The sequence below is a fragment of the Syngnathus typhle genome, linkage group LG8 (assembly GCF_033458585.1).
Source record: "Syngnathus typhle isolate RoL2023-S1 ecotype Sweden linkage group LG8, RoL_Styp_1.0, whole genome shotgun sequence".
NCBI lineage: Eukaryota > Metazoa > Chordata > Actinopteri > Syngnathiformes > Syngnathidae > Syngnathus > Syngnathus typhle.
Window position 1 is genome coordinate 8,480,580 of NC_083745.1, and position 11,769 is coordinate 8,492,348.

At 38.5% G+C, this 11,769-nt stretch overlaps 2 protein-coding genes across 2 annotated transcripts; one reads left to right on the forward strand and one right to left on the reverse strand.

The window, feature by feature from the left end:
• The first annotated feature begins 100 nt into the window (after positions 1–100).
• gtf2a1l (general transcription factor IIA, 1-like) lies at positions 101–3,429 on the forward strand. Its single transcript, XM_061285368.1, has 10 exons — positions 101–124; positions 638–739; positions 823–946; positions 1,060–1,109; positions 1,307–1,400; positions 1,500–1,783; positions 1,888–2,046; positions 2,422–2,649; positions 2,842–2,931; positions 3,012–3,429. Exons 1-10 carry the CDS (start codon positions 101–103, stop codon positions 3,117–3,119), a joined length of 1,263 nt encoding a protein of 420 aa, XP_061141352.1. The 3' UTR covers positions 3,120–3,429.
• Positions 3,430–4,327: 898 nt separating this feature from the next.
• LOC133158262 (lutropin-choriogonadotropic hormone receptor-like) lies at positions 4,328–10,494 on the reverse strand. Its single transcript, XM_061285349.1, has 11 exons — positions 10,334–10,494; positions 10,110–10,181; positions 9,127–9,198; positions 8,487–8,561; positions 8,164–8,238; positions 7,912–7,989; positions 7,686–7,754; positions 7,012–7,086; positions 6,471–6,659; positions 6,320–6,367; positions 4,328–5,390 (listed from the first exon to the last, which is right to left on the reverse strand). The coding sequence occupies exons 1-11, from the start codon at positions 10,492–10,494 to the stop codon at positions 4,328–4,330; spliced, it is 1,977 nt and encodes a 658-aa protein (XP_061141333.1).
• Between the last annotated feature and the right edge of the window lie 1,275 nt (positions 10,495–11,769).

Here is an 11,769-nt window from a genome sequence, read left to right on the forward strand (position 1 = left end):
CCCCTATTTTGAGGTTCATTACAATCACCTGAGAGGGACTGTGGAGAACATTAATTCTGATGAAAGTGTCCTGTGGCTCCATTTTCATTTCCCTTCCATCATGCTGACCAACTCAGGCGCAGCGGTGGTAAGAGCTGCTTTAGCCAGCAAAGTTTTGAGTATGGACAGGATCATTTGTAAAAAAAAAAAAAATCTATATATTGTAGGCTATCTCAATGGAGCTTTCTAGCCATTAATTGGTGTGGTTTGTTTTTGGGCGTGCAGTTAGTCTTATTTAGCCTCCAGTGAAAATGTGACACAGAGTATTATAGTGTGTAATGTATGACATCTAAGGACATATTTCATCCAAATTGCAATGGAGGACCTTTTTTTAAGCCCTGTGTTGAGCCCAAATGAACTTTATAGGCTGAAAGAGTTTATTTGTAGCATAATATAACATAGCTAATGTGGACTCCTCATATCAGCCTATATAGTGTACTGTAGTTCATATAAGCAGCCTTCTGTAATCATGAGTCTGTTAACTTTGATACTCAGAGGTATTAATTAGTTTTAGACTGTTTTATTGTACTTTCCCATGATTCTCTCTAGTGATAAGGCCTATATTGATTTATTAGACTTTTCTGGAAAATGATTGCAGGTAAAGCTCTATCTGTCAATAATTGATGATGTGATCGAGAGCATGAGGGAGCTGTTCTTGGATGAGGGGCTTGAAGACTGCATCCTGGATGATTTACGACATGTAAGTCTTCAGTGTACCGTTTTATTCCAGCCGGCTTTGGCAAACGAATGAGAGAAAAAATATCAGCCTCTTCTGCCGTGCAGCTTTGGGAGACAAAGATGATGGAGTCAAAGGCCATGGACGACTTCAGGAAGAACAACATAAACTCTCCGAACTTTGTGCTGCAGCTTCCACCCAACTACAGCCGTAACGATGCAGAAGCCCCAGGTAGCACCAAGGCATCAGGACTTTGCTTATTGCTTGTCATTCACATCGGCTATACCTGTCATATTTACTATGTGATGTGAATTGAGTTCTATTTTGCTATTCTCTTATGACAGCTTCAGTAATGATCCCCCCAAGTCAGAATATTCACAATTTTCATGTCCAGGCAAGTATGTTTTGTGACTCATTTAAATATTGTCAATCATTTTTGAGTGTTTCTTTTTTTTTTTTTACCAAACTCATCAAACTCGTGTATCTATCGACCACAAAAGATTCTGGGCTACCTGCCAATGGATGTATTTCGCTATAATGAGCTCCTTGTGGGTATAGTTACAATAAACTGTACCAAATATTTAATTGCAGAACAACTGTGAGGCTCTTACCACCTTCTCGCTTCCTACGGGTCTATCTTACCCAGTGCAGATACCTGCTGGAGTCACTCTACAAACAGCTTCTGGTATGAGATGTTCATTTATTTTTACTTTTATTTTGTTAAATGTTATCAGTTCTGCTAAACTGATTGGTTTGAATCACTCTCTCCCTTTATTACTCAAAGGTCAACTTTACAAGGTCAACGTTCCTGTTGTAGTCACTCAGGCCCCAGCAGGTCAGCAAACATCCCAACAGCCGCTGAAGGTCACTGAGCAAAAAGAGGCTCCTGATGCGCCACAGACTTCAGTACAACCCGGCAAAACACTTCCACATGGACCGATGCCACTGCTTGTGCCAACCTCGGGCATCCCGCCGCCGCCGCCACCACCGCAAGATTCTCTTTTACTGCCCAGTCAAGAGAGCAGCGTCCTCCAGCAAGACGCTATGCCAGAGTACCCACAAATTGAGGTATCAAATCATCATCGCCATCATGTCTCCACCCCGATTGGTCCAGAGAGCCATTTGCTTCCAGAGCCTGGGAACAAAAGCTCAACAGTTTGTTTGACTTCCAGATCGGCAGCGAGGAGGTTTTCACAGACGCAACTCGGTTTAAGAGCAGCGACATTGACGACATCCTCAAAGTGGTCATTGAAGAGGAGCGAGAAAAAGCGGCAAGGGCGAGAAACTTGGCTCTCACCAATTCTTATGACCAGCCTGAATCCATTTTGGGGGTAATTTCAATCGAACAGATCAGGGTCTAGGATACGATTTTAAATCTTTAATACACTTTATTCATCATCAAGATGGCACAATATTTGCTAACACATTAATGTTTGCAATTTGATGTGTTCTGTGTTGTTAGAGGATTTCTTGGCTAATTAAGTGAAATTGGATAATAATTGGTGCGAATCCGTGGTAGGCTTATATCACAAATGTAATACTTAATTTAGGTTTTGCAAGCAGAGAGGAAACTAATTATAATTACAATCTACAGATGAAAAATTAAACTATCCTCAGCACTGACATTGGCAACTTTTTTGTTGTTGTAAATCTCTAGTCCATCAAAATTTGTTTTCTTTTTGTTCATCATCACCGTCATCCACAAGCTGGACCTGGAGTACAACTACAATGAACTGTCAGACATCGTCCAACTGGACGGTACGGCAGACAATTCAGACCCAGACGAGGAAGACGTGCCGCTGGAGGAGAATGAATTCCTGGGTATGATCAATGCAGAGGCCCTCGAGGCTCTGCAAGCAGGCGTGAGCAGTGATGGCAACGGCACCTCCTCCAGTAGTGACAGTGAAGCAGCTGAGGAACAAATACAAGATGAGGTATGGGTTCCATTTTATATGCATTGTCCCACTGTAGCATTCAAGAGATGCACTGTAGCTTGAAAAGCAAGTTCTTAACTAATGTAGGTAATGAAACAAATAAAAATGATTTTCTCCTTTATTCCAAACGATGAAAAACATTGAGTAGTTGAAATGATTGAATTCAAAGCCTCACTCTCTTCTGTTCAACAGGATCCATTGAATTCAGGTGACGATGTGTTTGAACAAGACATCCCAGATCTCTTTGACTCTGAGAACGTTATTGTTTGCCAATATGACAAAGTTAGTACGTGGCCTCTCAGCAAATGAAAATTCTTTCATTCTTTATGTCGCAACGTCTTTGTGTTCTTCCTGCTTTGCAGATTCACCGCAGTAAGAACCGCTGGAAGTTTCATTTGAAAGATGGGGTCATGTGTTATGGTGGCAGGGATTATGTGTTCTCTAAAGCTGTTGGGGAAGCAGAATGGTAATGCGCTGCTACTTGCCCATCCTTTTTTTTTTTCAAATTGCTTTTCCTCATTTGGGTTGGGGCAAGTCAGGGCAACTCATCCCAGCTGACAAGATATGGCGCTGAACTAGTCTCCAGTCAATCACTGGGACTGCTACTGATGACGCAGGAAAAAAAACATTAAGACATAGGACATGATGCGAATATAGATAGTTATAATTTATAGTCATCAGTGTGATAAAAGAAAAATTGACACAACGACTTTAATCTCGTTGTAAATGAAATTTGATTTCACAATGTTTATGTTCTGTATTTTGTCTAAAGAGTTGTATTCAAACAAAACATGTAATGTTTTTTTTTTTCTTCAATGCATTTATCATGCTGTGTGAATGAATAAATCTTGAAAAAGTGGCTTTTAGTTATGTCATAATAGGTATCTATTATAAATAATCCGGGACTGGATTTTAACACCCGCTTAATTACAGAGCTTCGAGGTGTTACCCTGTGGCATTTTGACCTTCTCATTAGTTTCAGCCATTCCATTCACACTAGTATCCAGGTGCTGCTATCACCTTACAATCTTAAGGAAAGAGAAAATTGCTTGAATTGTCTTTTTCTTTAATGAATTGAAACAAAAACATGACTGTGGTCCAGACTGTGCAAACACAATCTGCTGTCTGTGCCAGGCCAAGGTTGGAAATGAAGCATATACAAATGTATTCAATGTCCAAAACTAAAATGATATTTGCTTTAACTTTTTGTTATTAGTAAATGTATTTTTTTTTTTTAACTTATTCGCCTACAGAACCAGAAAATGTACATACTTTTGGACATAAAAGTGCAAAGGTAAAGGCGCAAACCTCAAATTTCTAAAACAACAAAAACAATCTCATTAAGAGTAATTTGTGGTTCAACGCCATTGAGAAATTTCTGAATGCTCTCACAGGATGATACCTTATTGTTGTTTGACGTGTACTGTACATGCTGGAACATCTGTCCATCTAACCATCCATTTACTTTTCCGTTTGTCCTCTTGAGAGTCATGGGTGACCTAGAGTCTATCTGCGCTTACTTGGAGTGAAAGGCAGGATACACGCTAAACTCTCTCCATCCTAAACCAAGTTTTTGAAAAAATGTACAGGTTGGGCAGATGATGTCTTCTTCCTTCTACTTTTTGATAGCTCACGGGGCCTCCCTCGGTCACAAACAACCTCTCATTCGCGTGAGAAGCTAAAGCGTGGTTTCCTGCTGGACATTATTTGGAGGCAGGTAAATTGGGAACTGTGGGCCTTTCCCTTTGAATGCTATAAGAGTACCCCCCCAACGTCGGAGCAGAAGCCGCACCTCTTTCCTAAAGCCTCGAGTGAAGATGGTGTACAGAAAAGGGTTGCAGAGAGAATTAATAGGATAAAAAATGATAAGAAGAATCTTGGAGTCAGACATGGTGATAAGGGGCATGTGCAGGGTTGCAGAGATTGCAAAGAAGGAGATTGGCGCCATGCAAAGGAAGTCGGTGAAAATGAGCACCGCCATGCGCTTGGCGAGCTTTGCGTCATTGTAGCGATTGGCGGGCGCCGGCTTGCGGACACTCTGGTAGATGCACACGTAGCAGAAACACACCCCCAGAAATGCGACAACATTAAGCGAGAGCACGATCATCACGTATGCCTGAGCAGCCCGTGTATCGATATCCATTGGGAGACAGACGCTCACCTTGCCATAGCTGCTGACTCCCACTAGGGGCAGCAGAGCAACTAGAAGGGAGAAGGCCCAACCTGCGACCATGATGGCCACCACATGGTGCATGCTAAGCCTTTTGTTCAGATCAATGGCATTGATGATAGTGTACCAGCGTTCAAAACTGATCACAGTGAGCGTATAAACTGATAGCTCGCTTGAAAACATCGTCAGGAAGCCTGACATGTCGCATCCCGGGCCCGTCTGCCATTCCGTGGCGTAGTTATAGTACTCGTGGCGAGAGTGGCAGTCCATGCGGGCAATGAGCATCAGGTAAAAACCCATGCACAGGTCTGCCAGGGCTAGGTTACATATGAGAAACCGGGAGATGGTTAACTTGCGACTGGTAAAAAGCAAGATGGCCAACACAGTGAGGTTAGCAACAATGGTCAAAAAAGCAATTATCCAGGTGATGTTGCCCAGGATGGGACCCAGGAGGTCCTCACAAGGGTTAAAAGGATCTTCCTCTGGTGTGCACTGGATGCCAGGGTTGCTGGGACAAATATGTTCCAAATGTGGATGGTCGTTGTAGAGGTCAGTGCCTCGACCTAAATTTCTGGAGGACCAAAGAAATTTGAGTTAATTTCAGAAAATGACTTCCCTGATGAATGATGATACATTGAAATGTAGTACATGGTCAAATATTCCAAGAGAAATGATTTTGGAACTGTGAAAGGAAGTCTGAGAAGATTCACTCCTCATAGTATCCAGATTCAAACTCTCATCCTCAGAACCGTGAGGCATTATTGCTACCCACACATATCAGAATTTATTAAATATTACCACTGGAATTTGTTTTTAGAAAGAATGGCGTGACCTGCCAACAGTCTTGACCTTGACAAAATTGAACACCATTGGGGTCAGCTTGGGTGTGCTTTTGTTTGCGCTAGAGTGACCATCACAGTCAGATTGGCTGAAAACTCCTGCTGAGGAGGAGAATACCAGCGTGAGGAGGAGGTGCCAACTGAGATGGATGTTTTCCAACACAATAGGTGAAGGAACCGACTGTTTGGTAAAAGATAAAATTATACAATTGTTGTTGACTTACTACTGAAAAGTCGGTAAAAGTAACACTGATTCAGCTCAAGGACTTAATAAGAAAGTACCAACTGAAATTTCTTTCAAAATCATTGTGGGAGCATTCTCCCTGGCCGAAGGTTTTCCGTGTTTGCAGCTATTCTTGTTTTTTCTGCCTTGACCCCAAGATCTCAAAGAACTTCGTTCCTCTTTTGTCTTTTTTACACTGTATACACGGAGGTTCTTTTTTCCAACCAAGAAAACAAGTCGTAGTAGTAGATATGTTTTTGCAACAGTTGCATGCAGTCAAAAGCACTGACCTACATTCACAACCTAAATGAAATTGTGCCTAATTTTTTGTATTCATTTCATTGCTTGGTTTTGCAGCTTCTCGTGGATATTCTTTTTTATTGTCCAATCAGATTCTAGCTTCTATGTGTTGCCAAGTATTGTATTTTAACAACTTACGTGTGAATCGATTCACAAAACGGCGATGGATTCTCGAGGGCCTCTTGTCTGTCAATATAAAATCAGATGTAAAGTGTGATCAACATCAAACTTTTGATAGTTTGCATTAATATTTGTCATATTATTTCATCAGTAAGAGAGTATTGTTTACCTATGCTTGCTGTACCACAAGTGGAAAGCACAGCACTGGCTTGCGTAAGTCAGTTCGGCCGCCCCCAGCTCGGCCAGGCTGTCTAATGGAGGAAGGCGCTTCAGTGCAAAAGCAGATTTGGCTTTCAGGCGCTTTACCTGCTCCAACCCTTTCCGAGGGAGGGAGCTCAATGCTGTGGAGGACACATCCCTGAATCACACATACACAACAGGTTACCCCTAACTATCACCCTGATTACCCAAGGAAGGAAGAAATTCCTTTCGGATAGACATTGGAGGATGTCTGCCCTTGAGTAAAAACAATGCTGGTCACTAATAGAGGAAATATGACAGCTATAACAAAATCAAACAAACAAACAATGGTCTAATATGGTCTGTGGGGGGTTAATGATAGTCATCTTCATCCATCAGTTGTGCGTTTACTGCTAAATTAAATCAATTATTAGTCCACTACGACTTTCAAAATCGATTTGTAACCCCCTAAAAACTGACTGGCAGAATTTTAACATATTTTATTAGGTGAGTGTATTTTTAAAACTCACAGATAAAGCGGGCCCAAGGCTCCCTCGAAAGCATCTTCTGGAATGTTGCATAGATGTCTGTTGTGCCTTAAATCCCTACAAAGAAAGAAAAGGAGCTACATTTAAAGCGAGCAGTTTGAAGTTTAAATGCAATTTTACAATCCATTGTTTTATTTTCAACACAAATCTATTCAGGCAGGATTTGGAAACAGTGAGCTCAGCTGGGTTTTTTTTCACATCAGTAAAGTCATTCTATGCTTAGCACACCAATTGCTTGCCAAAATAAATTTTTGTATGTAATCGAGGAATAAGTTGATGTAAAAAATTGTACTGATCAAAGATATCTTGAGTGACCAATATCGGCCCATTGAGCTGCACATACGTGTTATTTGTAAATACTTTTGAGGCCAAAATATGCCATCATTTAGGTTGAACTCCAAATTATACAAGAGTTTGGCTGTTCGACTTTTGAGGCTCATTTTATCTATTTGTGTGTAGAGTGGGCATTTCTACCCATCAACATCTAGCAGTGTGTGGAAGGGCAAGAAAACAAAGGGACAACCAGTCTTTGTTTCGTCTTGAATACCATTTGTTTGCTCTATTTGATGATTAGAAAGAGAAAGCTATTAAAATCCACCATTCTGGAAAATGACAAGGAAAATACATCAACATTGTAACATTAACGGAAGACTTACAGCGTTCTGATGAAGGTTCCATTAAATGCATGTGGGTTGATTTCCTTAAAACCGCTTCCAATCAGGCTTCTGTCAAGGTCAAAATTTACTGTCAACAAATCCAGTGGTCCAGGTCACGGTGAACATTCAGTTACTTAAGCACATTTGAGAAGCAAAATAAATGACAAAAAAAAAAAGCATTCTTAAACTACTGCTGAACCATATTTGGGTAATATGATCTACTCACATGTCACTGGGCATCTTTGTCATACCATTGAAGGAATTGGCAGGGATATTTTCTATGGCCATGTTTTCTTGCATTTTTCTGCAAAATTTGATAGAGAAGGTTTTGCTAACTAGTCGGACAAAATAGTGTGACTAAAGCTTGATGCTGATGTTAGTGGGCATTCATTGCTGTACAAAAAAGGCAAAAATGTAAGCGCACCACACAAATAAGATGTTGACAAGCACTTTATTTATTTTGAATGGGATTACTTACAGGCTGAACGGGAAGGCCAAGGAAGATATAGTGGATAAGTCGGGGAAGTGAATCACCCCAGTGCCAAAGATGCATCTGTAAAAAATGTTATTTACATGATGAGGGCCTACTTTGGAGGTACTCTTTAATCTCCATGTTGCAACATAAACAAATTATTTTTGCATTAGTACTCTGAACTTAATATTTTGATGTTGTCAACACAAAGTATCCCAAAGGTTGTTAGCCTGAATTTAAGCTTCATCAACTAGACATGGTAGCTGCTTGCATACTGACAAAGAAAATCTGAAATAATAATACAATTATCCAAAAGAAGAAATACTTACAAATAATTCAAATCAGGCAGATCAGTGAAGGCACCCTTTTCAATTGTCCTCAAATGTTTCATGTTTTTAAGAGTGCTGCGGGAATACAAATACAGAAAGAAATGAGGTTTTTTTTTTTCAATTTTACGACAGCACCAATTAAAGGTTTGGACAAATATTTGACTGATGTTCTATGTGAAACAATTGCTTTGAAGAAGGTTATATAACAAAGAAACCCCTAACATTCTTTGTGGAGGACTTTTGCATAATAGTACAGCTGAAGCGTAATCAGTCATGTACACTCCCTTCCAAAACAATTGGAACAGTGAGACCAATACCCCCTTTTTTAAGGAAGTTTATCTTAAATGAGACAAACATTTAGCAATTCAGCTTCAAAACTGGATACATAACTTAGAATATAGAGTATTTGTTATAAATAAAAATAGATTGTTCTTTACCCATATAAAAAGGTTAAGTTGAACTACAACTTCAACTCACAACTTGACTTCCATTAATATTTTCATATCAAACCCAAACGTTTCTGTCAAAAGGAAATTTATAACAATTGTCCTCACTGTTCCAGTACTTTTGAGGGCAAGTGTGATTGCTTGATTTTGTGAAAATTAAAATGGAAAATACAGAAGTCTTGTTTTATACATACATTTCTCTCAAGCCGGGGATGGAGAGAAAGGCGTGCTTCTGTATCCGGGTCGCGGTGCAGTAATAAATCATACTGTGACACACACACACATTGTACATATGGTTTAGACATATGCTGAGTGACTAAATAAATAAAAACTGAACGATCTTACGTCTAAGTATAAAAAATTCAATGATATTTAAGATGTCAACAAAGCAAAAAACATGTATATGGAAAATAATAAAAGAATAAACAAATTAATACTCTACTGTGCAACGACCATATAAATAGATGGATGGGTTGATAAATTATATTCATTTGAAATGGTTAGGGTTACAAACTTCCATCAATTGGTATGCAAGCAGTAGTTTTCAAGAAGGTTTGTAACACCTGATCTCGGCCAAATGAAAATGTTTAAGTATGACGTCTAAACAAAGACACTGAATGGTAAACACACTTCTAGATTTGTCCCTGAATGTTTTGTTTATTGATAGACGCATACCTGACCTCTTTCCTTTTGTATGTTCATACACGTAAACAGTCACTGGCACCAAATATAACAGTCAAAGCAAAAATGTTTTATCAACACTGTTGAGAGCTGTTGTGGGTATGGTAGTGATTTGAAATTATTTAATAAACTTGAAACAATATTACTAACGATGTCAAGGAAGATTATTACAACTTAAGTTCTGTACTCAATACACACAGCCAGCGTTACTTATTTTTGACCAGAACAAAACAAATCATTTAATGTGTACAAGAAGCCAAATAGTGCAAATGGATTACTACTAAACAAACAAAAAAATAACAAAAAACAATGAAATCCTGTACAGAAGCAACAATAAAATTATGTTATGTTTATTAGGACGACAATAATTTTTTTAACTTAAATTCAGCTTTTATTCCTGCTAGAAATTGATATCAATCAATATTTGTGCTACTCTGCTGAACTCAACCCAAGAAGATATTCTTTAATATACAGTATATTATATGCAATAACTTACATTAATTTTATGTTGATCAGTTCTTTGAAGGCATGAGTTGGAAGTTCTTTGAGATCCAGGTGTTTGAGAACTCTGTTAAATATGTGAGAATGGAAATGGTTTAATTGACAGTTTTCCCTCTGCTTTGTCCAGCAGAAATGTTACAGCAGAACGTCCCAAAAGTGACAACATAAATGATTGAGAATAACCACAAAGAGGGAGAACTTATATACTTAAATACTTACATGGATCTGGTGTCACTTTCAGAAGCCACTTGAGTCTCATTGCTGCATTGGAAGCTGGAGGCTGTGCAGTGGCAAATTTTTGGACACTTGAACATCTCATAGGAGGTCACACTGAGGATGCCGGAAAATGCAACCAAAACCCAGAGCACCTGGGAGGTCATTTGTGAAATGAAAAATGAAAAAAACGTTCTTACAAAAAATCCCAACTACTAATTAAAATAAATGTAATATTCCAATCCTAAACTGCAAAAATAAAGAGGTGAATATCTTTCCTTCTTTTAAGTATCAGGAGCGGTGTTGCCTTGATGTGTATGTGACTTGCCAGGAGGAGTTGCCTGAAAAGTGGAGTACTTGTGACGTTGAGTGGGTGGAGATCAGAATAGCTCACTATCGTTGCTTCATTACATTAGAATAACATTCTAGAAAATGGTTAAAAGCTTGTTATATTGCATTATGTACTGTATGTCTGCACAAGATAACACAATATGTCCTTTTTAAAAAATACAATCACCATTACTACTACTATTACTGCTACAAAGAGCAATCAAATTGTTGACTTAATTAAGTATTTCTGAAAAGTCTTTCTACAAAAAAAAGGTTAAAATGAAATACACACATAATTATTTACCATTGCGCGTTAGCAGGATTTTAATTTGCATTGAAAAGGTCAAGTTCAAGATGACTTTTTGCATGACCTAGATGACAGGGGTGAAGGATGACACCCACGCAGGGTGCTTTAGTTGTCTCTTCCACTTGAAAACCTCTCAAGAGGATGATGGCAAGTTGACCTGGGGAAAATTGGTCGAGACGTAACACAAGATCAACAAAGCCTCTGTGGCGTAAAACTACTTTGACAATTGCGCAAGCTGAGAAAAATGGAAAGAATTGAGGACCAATTACAATCATTTCATCATCACATATATATTATTGTGCGAATGATAAAGTTATGATATCAAGAGAAAAAAAATCCCCATCATATAGATATTAAATATTGTTATAGATAGATAGATAGATAGATAGATAGATAGATAGATAGATAGATAGATAGATAGATAGATAGATAGATAGATAGATAGATAGATAGATAGATAGATAGATAGATAGATAGATAGATAGATAGATAGATAGATAGATAGATAGATAGATAGATAGATAGATAGATAGATAGATAGATAGATAGATAGATAGATAGATAGATAGATAGATAGATAGATATTAGAAATTCTAAAAATAAATTAGAATAAAGGCTAATTAGATTATGATGATAGATTCATATTATGAATATAGGAACATGACAAGGACAAAAATGTAATCTTATAAAAAGTAAGCCAAACCTACATGGGAAAAAAACCTAAGCTGTGCAAATAAAATCATGAAAGGGATACAAGTAATGAGAGTTGATGTTTGTTCTGTGCATCATTTTCTTTCAGCAATTC